Raw genomic sequence first — 14,777 nt, forward strand, 5'->3', positions numbered from 1 at the left:
GTTTGTTTCATAAATACAAGGCCATTTGATCTGCCACCCACCACAGAAGTCACACGTTAACTTTCAGATGTAGGCTACTTAGGCGTAGGCGACATTTTGCAATTTTAAATATTTTGTAGTTGTCATTTAGTGAAATTGAAAACTGAAACATTTTCTTTTTGATGCAAACAGTCCCTTCATTTTTACACATTTCAAACACAGCAGCAGTTCTAAGAGCTGCACAAACCTGTGACCTTCATTCACGGTAACACTGATGGAAATGAGCTGGGAGCTCAACCTGGTACAAAGCTTTGAGATTTATTTTACACACGGTCCCTAAACAAGTACAATAATACAATTACTCAAATAAACTAAATAACGAGCTGTAAAAAAACTGGTTAAATTAAGATTGAATACATACAAAGTTAATCAGGAAGTAGTTATCTCACGTAAACAGGAAGTAACTCTGATGTAAACCCCCCAGGATCTTTTTCAACAGGCCACAATCACACAGGCCAAAGGCATTTTATCGGACACGTCCCATGTATTGCACTCTGAATATGTTTTGTTGAACTCAGGGAGAAGGTACAGGGTTCCTCTGTGCAAACACAACCGCTTCAAAAACTCACTTGTCCCTTTATCAGTTAAGCTCATTAATGAGCAAAAAATAGTGGATGAACGGAAAACCAGGAGGCCCCCAATGTACCAATAACTGTAGACATGTATGTATGTATGAAACTGTCTGGAGTGGCATGTGCACAGTGTACATGTGCCTGTGACTGTAGGAGTGAGTGTGTGTGTGTGTGTATGTGTATGGACACGCAAGCAGACGCTTGGGTGAACTGTAGCACGGAGAAGTTAAATGTTGTTTTGCACATTTGTAAATACTGTTTTTATGTTGTTTTCGATGTATTGTCCATGCAGCAATTTCCCAGCATCCTAGACAAATTTCTCCCTAGAGAGACGAATAAAGAAACCTTGACCTTAAACAGGAAGTTGCTCTCTGATTGTCTGACTCAGAACTTCTTCTTTATTCTGACGGTAATCACCCTGTGAGGGGAAACTGATGGACTCGTCCATAGTCTTAAAATGAATTTATACTCTAAATAGTTTGACAAGATTCATCTTCAATAAAGTGTTTTTTCAAAGTTAAACTTGATGTTTTCTAAAATGGGATACAATCATACTCAGAAATTATCATCTTTAAAGTTTAGAAGCCATTTCTGTCTGAAATTTTTCCCAATAAAACAGCTTCAGAAGAATTTAACAGGTCCACAACTCCTGTAGAAACATTATGCTCTGCCCCCTTTAAGGTAAAAAAAAAACGTGAATTTACATTTAAATATATTATTTATATATTTTTTCTTTCACGCCTTTACCTGTGATTTGCTGCAGGTAAGATATTTAGACCATAATGATACTGAAGAAACGGCAGAGAGTAAGGAGTGTGCCATCAGTCCCCGGTTTCCCCGAAAGTAACATTTACAGTAAGGGGAGTGTCCGGACGAAAGTTTTCCCTGCAGGTATTACTCATGATGCATTCACTTGTTGTTGGACTAAATACAACAACAAAATAAGGCAAAATAAGGAAGAGGATTAGGACCAGGAAGAGAATGAAACTGTGAAGAAAAAAGTTGAAATGTTGAGTAGCTGAAATACAGTGTCAGGGCACATGGTAGATGGACTTGAGCTTGTATAGCGACTACTCAGAGCGTTTTTATACCGCAGGTCACACCTACCCATTCACACACTGATGGTAGAGGCTGCAATGTGAAGTGTCCATCAGTATTAACTAATCCCATTCAGACACATTTATACACCGCAGACGAAGCAGTGGGAGCAACTTGGGGTTAAGTGTCTTGCCCAAGGACACATCGGACATGTTGATGCAGGAGCTGGGGATTGAACCCCCAACTTTTCAGTTGAGAGACGGACAACTCTACCACTGAGCCACAACCGCCCACATGTACTGTGTATGTAGTTAAAATTTGAGAACAAAGTAGACATTTTGCGAAAGTGTATTTCAACCCTGATTTTTTTCTACTTTTGCTTGACATTTTGACTTAATTCTCAAAATTGTATTTTATCTTCATTTCCAACATTTGAACTTTTTTTTCTTGACTTTGTTCCTCGTTGTTTTGACTTTATCCTCAAAATGTTATTTTAAGCTTTATTCCCAACATTGCTACTTTTTTTTTCAAGTGCATAACAGAAAAAAAAAAACACCTATTCATTTATATTTATATTTATATCTCTCATCAGGCCCTAACCGTCTTCCATAGAAAAATGACCTTGTGTGTGGAAAAAAGAAAAAAGAAGTTTGTGGCCAAGTTTGTAAAAAAATAAGTTCATTCATAATTGTCTATGGTTGGTTTCCGACTTGCTGATCAAGTCAAATTAATCTGAAAAAGGTTGGATAGGAGCAAATGTGCTGAGGGCAACCACCTTTATTCATTAATCAGGACTCTTGCATTTGTTTTTTATTGTGTGTATGTTAGTAAGTCATTTTTATGGTACATTAAGAGTGACCAAAGGTTGACTTTGCAATAAGTTACATTAGCCTGCGTCATCTTTGTTGTCTTAATATTTCCATAATAAGACTTAAAGCTTGTGTAAACACTGAAACCTGAAGAACAACTCGGCAAATTCAACGTCCATAAAACCAGACTGCTTCAAAACACAACTAGTACCGTCGTTTTCTTTGTCATTCATGTTCTATTAAAGTGAAATGAAACACAGTTTTGCGTCATTTTCTAAGATAGTAAAAACATCTTTAATGCGTGAAATGAGCCATCATCCAGTCTGTTCTCTGCATCTCCATCACTGTCTGGTTTGAAACTGGACAGACACAGACTGCAACGGACAATCAGGACTGCAGAAAAAAAATCATTGAAAGTCCCCATCCAGGACTTTCACTGGTCCAGGACCAGGAAACGGGCAGGTGGCATCACGGCAGACTCCTCACCCCGGACTGTTGTCTTATTTAGTCTTGTAGGCGTACATATTAGTCTTTGCTTATTTTATATTTGTTGTTAATATAAAATGTTTATACATTGTACATAGAGGACACAATTCACCGAAGAAACAAATCCGAGGAGCCCCTGAACGCAGCACGCTGCTGTTATTTCCCAATCTGGATATAGAGGAAGTCCGCTGCCAGGACTGGTTTTAATGGATTAAATTCAGGTTATTTCTGTTTAAATATGGAGGCAGAAGGGTCCGGACCTTCGTTACAAATGTATATATGACGTGACGCCACGATGATTTTGATGCTGCTGCTCACTCAAGCCTTTCTCTCAGGTAACTAACGGCAACCAGTTAGCCTTCAACCTAAAGTAGGTAGCTAAAGTTAGCCAAACATGCTAACTACGAGGCAACATTCAGTCCGTGTGTTTGTGAGAACTGAAACTTAATTTAAACTTAACTAAGATACATTTACACACAATGCTAAAAAGTCAAGCCTCCGTTATGAACGCTATAACCAAACAAAGCCCGGCTCTGTTTTTATTTAGCTGCTGAACGAGCTAACCAGACCCCGTTTAAAAAATCTCTGCTTTAAGCTTTCTGCGGGGCTGGACGTGCAGAACCACACCTAACTTTAAAATTAACACATACAGGGTGCAGTGGTAATATAGGGGCATACATTTGATTATTCTAATAAATATAAGTAAGTTGTTTGAAGAAATTAAAATAGGCCAGGTTTCCACATTTGTCCCTGACCTAAATTCAAAGTGGAGAGTGAAAAAAAATCGATATCAGGATTTCCCTTAATCGATATTGAATTGGGAAAATAATAATTGCAATGAATTGATGTTTTTTAACAGTAGATACAGTATGATCACAATGTAAACACTCATCTCTGTTTGCTGTTTGTCATAAAGAGTGACAAAAAACCCAACAACCAACTCGGGTTGTTATAATTCTAGTGAAATAAAACAATATCGACACCTGTTTGATACCATGGCAACAAAAATAGAAGTCCTAGGGTCTCAAGGTTGGATAATTATTTGTTTTTTATGTCTTCTGCATGCAAACACCTGCACACTGTCTAAATTGCACAAATACGTTGGCAATGTTTCAGTAGCTTCACAACTAGGGATGTAACGATTCACGATACTGGGTTCATGATACGATTCTCTCACGATTTATTTTACAAAATGAGACTGTAGACTAATTATTACAGAAAAAGATTCCTTTAGGGGCTGCAAACCCACTTGTCAGGGGGATTTGGCCTTTTAATGTTTTTCTCACAACAAGGGGAGGTGATTGGAGCTTCTCATTGTGGTGTCGATTAAATGCTGCATCATGTTGGTTGTGCAATTAGGGTAGTTCCCGGTCTTCTTGCAATATTTGCACACAGTTTTGTCACGTCTGTTATCTTCTCACCTCTTTAATTTTCTGTCTTGGGGAAGCCAAAATGCTTTCACACCTTCGATCTGAAAGTCGGTGGTGCGTCCTCAATTTCAAAATCGTGCTCTGCAGCTGCTTTACATCCCTAATCAACTCATCCCTATAATTGTTCTTTAGTTTCTGTGAGACAAAAAAAAGTCTGTGTGAAATAAGGTGCTAACATCATGTTCATCCTCAGTCTTAGCGCTGAGTGAGGAGCCTCCACCCCCCCCACAACACGTCCATGTTAAGAAGTGGCTGCTGACATGGACCCCTCCCACCGCAGAGACAGACCTCACCTACACCGTCCAGAGCAGGTGAGCTCAGCCTCTACACACAAACATTATATAAATGATCAAATGTGTCACTTAAAGATTAATAGAATGAATCTAAGACAAATGTTATTGATGCATTTCCTGCTGCTGAAGTGATGTTTAGATCCAGACTGGCCAATAGGGAAGAATTTTACAGCCAAGGTCCCACCCACCAGATTAAGCATGACCCCAAAAATATAGAAATACATTTTTTAAAATGTTTTTAGTTGTGTCAGTTTTTGAGTTTTTTATAATGTAGAATGTGAAGTTTTAATCTTTTCTAGTTAATGCATCTTAAAGACACATCAGTAACCTGATTGGTCCTCTCCTGTTCGCAGTTTCCATGGCGGCAAGTGGACAGACGTCCCCATCTGTGTCCATATGGCCTCCACTTCCTGTGATGTCGCTCTCACAGCAGCAGAGAATGAGCATGGCTGTGTGATGCTGCGAGTGCAAGCAGAGAGACGGGGACTGAAGTCGACCCCAGTGCAGGCCTGCAGCTCACAAAGTGAGATAACTCACATTTGAACACACCTATCATTTTGAAAATGTACCGTGAGGTGCGTGCAATTCTCTGCAGGCAGATGTTTCGCTGCACAACACCTGTGCGCACAACGAGGGGGAAAGAGAAAGTGCATGTGAGCGAGAGTGCGGGACAACCATACTGTAGGTGGAGGGACAAGATTTGGTCATCCGTCCAAATGTAACTTTGTAACTCTGTGTGCAGTGTGTGAACAACACTGCAGACTGCAGTCTCTGACAAACAGACAAACGGCTCCAAGCAGCTGCACTCGTCACTCTAACCGCTGCTGTTAATGATCTCATTATTAATAATCCTAAACAAATCATATCAATAACAAAATTGAATTTGCACAGCAGAGAGTATGAAGTCATCCGACTGATCACTGACTTCTCTCAGCATCCCCAACTAAACTCCAGCGTCCCTGTCTGACACCTAGCTCCTCGTTGTCATGGTGATAGTTTTGAAAGGTGGGGTATAATAATTGGAGGATGAGGAGGAGCAGAGGGTATACCAGCTGTTTGGTTTCATCTGAGAAATGTATGATGACTTTGTTTTAACTTCTGCTTTAGTGAGCGGAGATCATTTTATCAGTCCAATAATAGAGTATTACCTTATGTTGTAGTTGAAGATTTCACCACTAGATGTCACTGTTTTTCTTGTACACCAGCTGTAAATGAAGGCTCTAGGCACCTCATCATAATGCTTTGTCATATTGGACAAACATTTTAGTCTCAGTTTGCTGATAAACGTCAGTTAACAGAAGTTACACTCCATTAAGTAAAATGCTGCTCACTGATTGGTCACATGGAGTTCAATTCTCATTTCTGACACAATATTTTTTATTTATGACGTTACGCTCTGCAAGTTGAGATGAACCTTACGTCTCCGTGGTAACTAAACAATGACACAACAAGTTTACATGCAGGGTTAAGTGCGTACTTCAGACCAGAACTGAAGACACAACTTAAACACAGGAAGCTGGTGTGAGATGAGATGTAAACCAGGTGTGAACAGGACTCTGTTTGTCCTCCTGCAGGTGACTCCTGCACACCTGAGGTCAGCCTGTCAGCCCGGCCCGGATTTCTCACCATTCACCTGAGTCGTAACCACAGCCTGGCTCAGAACCACGCCGCCCACACTGTGTACAGAGTCCACTACAGCAGAGAGGGAGACACAACACAGGTGTGTTAACTGCACCCATCCAAAGCTTGCCAAATTACCCCTCTCTGTGTCTCACCTGTTCATTTACCTCTCTTTCATCTTCCTCAGCTCTCTGAAGACTCCTCCTCCTCTTTGACCCTCCCACAGCTGGAGCCGGGGCAGCGTTACTGCGCTCAGGTGGAGTACATCCTCCACAGGTGGTCCGTGGGCCCACCCAGCTGCTCCCTGTGTGAGCTGGTCCCCCACTCAGGTGAGACAGGTAACTCTTATACTGTTTACTAGTAGGAACATTTAATCAGAGCCTTTTATACAATCAGACTGCTTTTGATCCGCCCCCTGGACATCATAATCTCTTCAGCCCCAGAGCCATGTCCCCGTCTTATAAACAGTGTACGAGATCAACATATCTAGCATCGTGTGTGTGTGTGTGTGTGTTTCAGGTACAGAGGTGAACCCAGGTGTGATAGTGGGTGTGTGCATAGTTTTGTTCCTCCTGATGTCCGGCACAGCGTACGTCTTCATCTTCCAGCAAAGGAGGATCAAGCAGTGGCTCCGCCCTCCATATGCGATCCCAGAAGATGTAAGCTCACACACCGACACACACATATACACACAGTGACACACACACCAGACTCCGTTTTCACAGTGTTTGTGTCACATAGCTCAGGCTCTCTGCGTGTGTAAGATCCTGGGTGAAAATGTGAAGTTTAAAGGGACAGTTCTGATTTTTTGTGAGTAAATAAAGGGATGGGGATCGTTCATTTTATTGAAACCATTATCAAGATTCCTTTTAAGGATCAGACCTTATCGATACTTTTCTTTTATTTGGTGGAATACGACAAAAGACCTCTGAAATTTCTCTTCCAAACAAGTGTATTTATTCAATTTTTTACATCACCATGTAAAAGTATGTGATATCATTTAGTTAGCTAACTAGCTTTTATGGGGATGATTTTAAACAGATTTCAACATTGCATTACTGTTTTTAACTAACAGAACTTTTGTTTGGGGGTTTTACCACGCTGCTTTGAGTAGAGAAGGAGCAGGATGAGTTCACTGAGTATTTTTTACCCTGAAGACAGTCCATGGAGCTGCATTTTGGTTTAATTTGACGCCCTATGATGTTTAGGCTTGTTTGCTGGCATTTCCACTTCATTCAAAAACTTAATTGGACGGTATGTGTTTGTTAATGCGTCATTGATTTCATTTGAAATACCTGACTTGACTCCAGAACTAATAAGATCTGTTGAGTGACAAAAGTGAAAGTAATCAAAGGTTTTCCGTTGGACACTGCCAGTGTCTCGTAGAGCTCCCTTCTTCCTCATTCCACATACCAGTACATGTCTTTGCAAGTGACAAAAAGGAAAATAGAAACGGCGCATCGGAGTTGCTGCTTGCTGCTTCTCACAGCGTCGCTCGTCGGCTATTAGGACACAATGAATCAAGCTGATTTCTTATTGAGCAGCATGCTGTTAAGACACAGTGTTACATACATCATCTCCAGCTGTGTAACAATATCTTAAGATGTGTAAAACTTCCTCTGGCTGTGTAACATCTGTTTAACATGCATGTTCTGATGTCATCTCGCTTCCTGTGCAGACATGTCGTTTATGTGTCTTTAAATTACACAGATTTATTTCACTCCTCGCCTACGCGTGTATCCGTATAATCTATAGTGAGCAGACCATTTTAATTGAATTATTTTTATTATGTTTGTTTGTTTTCCTCTCCTAGTTCTACTGCCAGCGTCACTTCCCCATCTCCACCTACAGCCTCACTGAGGAGCACTTGGATGTCATTACCGTTGTCATCCCAGTGGAGCGGAGAGAGTGAGATCAGACCTCCACCTGCTGCCCAGTGCTTTGATATCATGCCGTCCCACCTCAGGAGGATTTCACTTGAGGAGGGAAAACTCTAAATAGAAAACAGTTGAATCTGATCTTCATTCAGCAGAGGAAAGACTGAAGCGCACACACACACACACAATAATAGCATCGCAGGTCTGACTTAAACACCTGTTTGTTTTAGCATTAAGTGGTGTCTAAAAAGATTCAAAGAGTGAAAATTATTTCAGTGAGGGAGGTTTTGTTACACTCATTCAAAGGTCTTTTACAGAATTTTTAAACTGCATTATTTTGTGCGATTTCATAATGTGCCATATATGCTTGCCACTTTAAAATTTAACCTCTAAACTAATTTTGCAAGTTGTCCTCGTGTCTTTTGCCATTTTAACACACATTTCAAAGTACCCCTGAAATCTTCACGAGTTGGTTGTCCACACATGCCCCTCACAGCGGGAGACATGGGGGAGGAGGGGTCTCAGGAGGCAAGACATGACCTTAAACTGTTTATAAACACGGACAAAGGCTCAGTGATGTCGCCCATTGGTTACTGAAGTGGGCTTTGGAAGGCCAGTGAATGGCAATCGCCATTGCCAAATGCTTTCTCAAACACATTTTCGGTCAACCTAACAACAGGCGGACAGCTGACGCCTCCTGACAAACGGCTGCACTGCGCCCACCCGACAGTAAGATCAGGTACACGACTTAATATAAACAAAAAACAGATCAGTTACCGTCCTGTGATGACCCTGATGAAGGCCACGAGCCGAAACGCGTCGGTCTGAATTGTTAATAAAGTTGATCTTCTTACTAGAAGTGTTGCTGGAGCATTCTGACCTCTTTGAAGCCTTTCACTCTTCATGCACGTTGTCAGTTGGTGAAGTTTGTGCCAGAAAATCCTCTTTTTTTTTTTTACCAAGCTGTGAGTTATGTTTGTTTAAAAAACAGGCTGGTGTATGTGCCTTCAGGGGCTTCTGCAGCCAGCCTCAAGTGGACACTAGAGGAACTGCAGGCGTTTGCACTTCCGAATTTGCTTCATTGTTTAACACCGCTACAACATGACCTAAAAAGAACGAAACATAATAAGCGGACAAAGCAACAGAGACCGACAATGTGATGATGCTTCTTGTAGTTCAATGAACAGAAAACAAAATGAAGCCTTTTCATTACGTGCACAGAGCTGGAGTCGGTCATGTGAATACAGTCTGTGAAGTCATCTGCGCGTTGCAGGACATAAACGTCATCACCCTGCTCTAGCTCGCTCGTGGTGAATTTTCCTGAATATTTCCTGCCGCGTTCAGACATCAGCTCATCCTGAATTCGCACAGAATATTTACTAGGAAGGTTGCAGGAAAAAATTCTGGGTAAAGTCAGGGTGAAAAATTGTGTATATTGCGTACACTCATGCAGCTCGCCCAGAAAATTCAGGGAAAGTTTTCAGGAGCTTTAGATTGTTCTTTTTACTCCATCAGTGTGTGAAATATAATTTCTAGAAAGAGTTTCAGAAACATGAGATGGCGGCGCGGCGGCCTCTCCAAGCCTTTTATGTATAATTATGAGTCTATATGTTGCATGTATTTCTTTCTATCATGCTGCTCGGGGCTGGGAGAACAGCATTTCATCTTTTTAATGTATGCAAGTGTTGAGAAAAAAATGGAATCTTGATGAACAACTTTAATCTACACTGTTCATGTATCATACTTTATCCTACTTTAACTGTACTGTTTAAATCTATTTATAAGGTTGAAATAATTATTGTTTCAAAGTAGCTTCTAATGCTTTTCTGTCTTCTCTGACCTCTTTGAGCACTTTCTGGAGCCTCTGTAAATAAATCAGGCAGCACATTTCACACAATCAGCTCAATGATGAATGTTTATAGATTGATAAGTGGGCGTAAGGTTTAAATGCCTGCGATTGTCTGTGATTCAGCTGATAGATGACTTTAATTTAACGTATGAAATACACCTTTCTGTCTCATGGTATCAAAGATACTAATAAATGTGCACAACAAGAACATGAAAAACTTCCAGTATTTTCCAACAGGCTTTTCTTTATTTCATGTGTTTCGAGCTCTTTACAAATGAGACTACTGATTACAAAGATGACGGGATAAAACCCTGAATCCCACAACCTCATTTTCGTCCTCATTTTTCTTCTATGCAGGTCAAAACTTTGTGGCACGATAAAAAAAATGTTTTCTGTGTCTAAAGGTGAAAATCCAGAGGATCAAATCCTCCGTAAAATACTGAAACTACAGCAGTCTGCTTCACTTTGTTCTAATCTTAAATACTTAAAATGTCTTAAAATGACTAAAGTTTATCTGTACAGAAAAAAAACATGAGTTCTTACATCTTAAGTTACATGGCCAGCAAAAACAAGAGCGGCAAGACAGCAACACCTTAATGACATCTGACCCTGAAACAGAGTGACAGAGACTCACCTGTCGCAAGGAGACACAGATGCACACCTGTCGCTAGGAAACACAGACGCACACCTGTCGCTAGGAGACACAGACGCACACCTGTCGACAGGAGACACAGACGCACACCTGTCGACAGGTTACACGGACGCACACCTGTCAACAGGTTTCAGGAATGCACACCTGTTGACAGGTTAGTCAAGCACCCCCCTTTCCACAGGAAACACAAACGCATACTTGTCAACAGGTAACACAGACGCACACCTGTCGACAGGTAACACAAAACTGTTCTCTAAAACATAATACTCCAGTGAGGTGTTGACCAGTTTGAGCAGCTGATTGACTTCAGTGCATTTAGACTGAAACATCTTAAATAAATATACAAATATGAAGTCCCTTATCTAAAATACAGGCTTTAAATTATTTCTTGTGAAGACACAGAAACAGTTTGAACAGAAACAAACATTTTACAGCAGGAAACATGAAGAGATCCAGTAAAAAAGACCCACAACACTCACTATCAGTGTGTGTGTGTTTGTTTAAATACACCATCTACCCCCATAGATCTTCAGTGCGGCCAAACTTGTAGACGAGTGTGCTGCAGGGGAGACAAAGAGAAAAATTGATTACAGCATCGAGTGTCATCAGTGTGGATCAATAATTTGACAGGATCAGAGCTGAGCTATAATCGTTCACTCTCTTCAGACTCCTAGATAAAAACACACATCTCAGCCTCAGTCCAGCCACACAGACCACAGGACCGACCGCAGAGAGAGCTCAACGGGTTCCAGGTTAACCCTCAGTTATCTGGCTTCAGTTAGCCTGACAAACATCCTCACATCCATCAGCCCACACAGATTCAGATTCACGCCTTACTCACCTGAAAAAGATGAAGGCGTTCTGAAAGAACACAGCCAGACCAGGAGCCACTTGGTTCTCTGAAGAACACACAGAGAGAAAGTCAGACACACAACAGTCTGACACACAACAACAACAACGAGAGAAATGGGGAGAGAATATGAAAACTCACTGGGCACCACGTATGCTCCAAACAGGATCCAGATGGAGGCGATGAGCGAGCCAAACATCATCATGAAGCCGATAAACAACCAGAGACGAGCTCCTGTGAGGACATAGATATCTTCATCATCATCACAACCACCACCACCACCTTCATTGTCATCATCATCATTTCCATCATCATCACTTCTGTCACCATCACCACAGTCATCATCATCGCTGCTTACAGCAGCAGTGTGTGACACAAACAGGCCGATATCATACACGAAGAAAACGTTAACAAACACATGCATCCATGCAGGACACTGAGCTACACACAGACTCAAAGATAACATCCAAACATTAAAGAGTGACACACACACCTGTCCTGCCCAGACAGCCCTCTCCATACGTGTCTCCTCTCACCTGGCCGTTAGACACCGCATTGATCCTGAAACAAACACACACAGGCCACAGTTACACACAGCAGACCTGCACCACACAGACTAAATCCCATCAGTCACTGGACGCTTACTTTTATCTAACAGCTTTTCTGCTGTGAGTTTTAACTTTATGTGTGTGTATAGTATTTTTTTTAAAGCCAATGATGTCATTATCAGTCTGGGTAATTCTTCTGTCTTTGTGAAGCATTTTGTAACTTTTGATATCAAGAAGTTCTCTTCTAACTTTGTTAGATACATGAGGATTGATGGGTGCCCTGTGCACAGCCTTGCTACTCATCCGGGGTTCAGCTGGAGCAGGAACAGACAGCTTTCAAGATCAGAGTAATCCAGCATGTTCATATATTCATGAAGAATATCACGATGGAGGCTGAGAAACTCACATGAAGAAGGCTATGGTGGAGAAGACGCCGCAGGTGTGGAAGGCGTGGTTCATCTGCTCCTGTAGCGGATACGTCACTGCTGCATCGATCATGATCCACCAGCCTGTGAAGAACTGAGAGTGCAGAGAACATGGAGGAAACTGACTTTGAAGAAAAACTTTTAAAAGACTAATGTCTGACACCCTCTCACATCTAAAGACAAGGTGTCAGCAACTCCCACCGTTTTTAGTCAGAAACTAAGATCTCGCAAAGACTGGGGATCATGCAAAGTCACTAACTTTAAGACTTCAACTAGATTCAATTTCCCATCACGCATCTGGTTACTGACCAGAACTCCAGCCCCGATAGAAGCCACAGCATTCCTCCTCTCCCCCCAGTCGATGCACTCCCACTCCGGCCAGCGGAAGTTATCCAGAAACCCGGCCATCTGCAGCGATCCTCTGTCGGTCTGTGCTCAGGTGAACCAGGTGTCCTCCTCTGTGTCTGTCTGGGCTCAGGGGACCCAGATGTTCTGTTATCCTTCACCTGACGAAGGTGCACAGACTGCAAGCTGCTCTACTCAGAACGTCAGACCTGCCTGTAGGAGACACAGAAGTTATATTCATGCCTGATAAACATGTTCTCTGCACGGGGTCTGACCTGATGAGTGACAGTGAAGCGGCTCGGACATGGAAACAGAACCAAGATCCATCAATGAATCAATCAAAAATTGCAGGAAAACGTTTGCAGACTGTAAATTTCCATTCCAAAATATTGCCAATATTTTAACAATGTGATTGATATAGGTTGACTTTTACTAGAATCATATTTAAGTTTTCCTTGTAAAGCACTTTGTAACTTTATTTTGAAATGTGCTCTATAAATAAATAAATTATAATTATTATAAAGAAGCTGCACAGAAGCAAACATTCATACCATAAAATATGGATTATATTATAAGAATATAATAATATACTAAGTGGATAAGTAGTGTCAAACAGAACCCGGTGTACCGGTAAAAAGAGTGACCATGTTACCTGGTGACTGTCAGCCGAATGCGTCTGTAGTTGACGTTTTTCTTTTTTCTGATTAATATTTTCTGATTATTTACTTTTTGTATATTTTGATGAAACAATAACTTATGAAACATCATTGATCATTGATGCTTTGGCAACATTGTTCATATAACATTTGACACATAACAACGTCAATAAAGCTTTATAAATTGGATTGGTGAAAACAGAAAAAGGATAAGCAGCTGTCCTCGTGAATATCTGTTTGTATATATTATATCAAAATAAACTTATAGAATATATCTTTAAGGATGACCATTATCCACAGACGCGTTCGGCTGACAGTCACCAGATAACACGGTCACTTTTTACACCGTAACACGGGCTGATAGCTTCAATAAGCTAGCACATGTTAGCCTGACAGTATCGTTACTAATTTCTGAATACAGTTCGTCGGTAGCACTGAGACCGAGTCAAAACAATAACTCAATGCTTTGTTCTTCTGTTTGCTTCATTAATTTATTTTTCTGTCCCGGTTTAATCAAAGCTAACGTTAAATGAACGTGAGGCAGCTAGCAGAACATAAAAGCGGATATAGGCGGCTAACAGCAAGCTTAAAACACCCATTAACACCCTTAAATTGAAGTTAACATTATACAGCTCAGTTATAGCTCATGATGATTTGTTTCTTTACGTAATTTAACATGAAGATGGCCCCACCTTTTTCAAATAACTGAGATTATTGCTTTCAGTTTCCATTCACAGACTTCCTGTGTTCTTCTTCTTCGGAGTCTATAGCAAAAAATATCCGTACTTGTTTTGCATTACCGCCACCTGCTGGATTGTAAGTCCAATGGCGCAGATGTTTACAGCGTCACAGAGATAATCTTTTTTGGAAACATAAACTGTAATCAGTTTCAGTGTATGTATGTTTGATTGAATTCATTTGTGTATTTAAAATATGTTCTTAATCCATAAGTATCACAGAATCTGACTGCACAAACATGTTTTTTTTATTCCCAATGTCTCACCTTTTAAATTTCCTCTGTGGCAATATTTTCATTTTATTTTAATCCTCTGTTGCTGCTGTAAAAAAAAAAAAAAAAAAAAAGAAATACAAAAGTTTCACACATCACATTTCACATCTGGAGGTTGGAATAAAATACTGTATAAAAACATCACTTTGCATGTTATTCAAAACAGGTCACAAATATGACAGAAATACATGTTACATAGTTTAATTCAGGAACTGTCCTTCCTGCTGACGTGTATGAAGGGAGGGCGGTGGGGGTGTCAGGTGTTTCAGAGGGGGAGGG

General features: G+C 40.8%; 2 protein-coding genes across 5 annotated transcripts; one reads left to right on the plus strand and one right to left on the minus strand.

Moving 5' to 3' along the window:
- The first annotated feature begins 2,911 nt into the window (after positions 1-2,911).
- Positions 2,912-8,562, plus strand: ifngr2 (interferon gamma receptor 2). Of its 2 annotated transcripts, none has more exons than XM_061053585.1 (7): positions 2,912-3,279; positions 4,574-4,685; positions 5,021-5,190; positions 6,242-6,387; positions 6,475-6,625; positions 6,807-6,946; positions 8,101-8,562. In XM_061053585.1, the coding sequence occupies exons 1-7, from the start codon at positions 3,240-3,242 to the stop codon at positions 8,197-8,199; spliced, it is 858 nt and encodes a 285-aa protein (XP_060909568.1). In that variant the 5' UTR covers positions 2,912-3,239; the 3' UTR covers positions 8,200-8,562. The 2 variants fall into 2 exon arrangements, with proteins under 2 accessions (XP_060909568.1, XP_060909569.1); XM_061053586.1 differs by having other exon boundaries at positions 2,913-3,279; positions 6,475-6,616.
- Positions 8,563-10,237: 1,675 nt separating this feature from the next.
- LOC132986904 (transmembrane protein 50B-like) lies at positions 10,238-14,248 on the minus strand. Of its 3 annotated transcripts, none has more exons than XR_009675560.1 (8): positions 14,182-14,248; positions 12,798-13,046; positions 12,470-12,582; positions 12,009-12,076; positions 11,657-11,749; positions 11,507-11,564; positions 10,881-11,224; positions 10,238-10,782 (listed from the first exon to the last, which is right to left on the minus strand). XR_009675560.1 is itself a non-coding variant. In XM_061053587.1 (7 exons), the coding sequence occupies exons 2-7, from the start codon at positions 12,894-12,896 to the stop codon at positions 11,179-11,181; spliced, it is 477 nt and encodes a 158-aa protein (XP_060909570.1). In that variant the 5' UTR covers positions 12,897-13,046; positions 14,182-14,248; the 3' UTR covers positions 10,238-11,178. The 3 variants fall into 3 exon arrangements, 1 of the variants encoding a protein (XP_060909570.1); XR_009675559.1 differs by having other exon boundaries at positions 10,854-11,224; XM_061053587.1 differs by having other exon boundaries at positions 10,238-11,224.
- Positions 14,249-14,777: the final 529 nt, after the last annotated feature.

The sequence above is a fragment of the Labrus mixtus genome, chromosome 13 (genome assembly GCF_963584025.1).
Source record: "Labrus mixtus chromosome 13, fLabMix1.1, whole genome shotgun sequence".
Taxonomy (NCBI): Eukaryota; Metazoa; Chordata; class Actinopteri; order Labriformes; family Labridae; genus Labrus; species Labrus mixtus.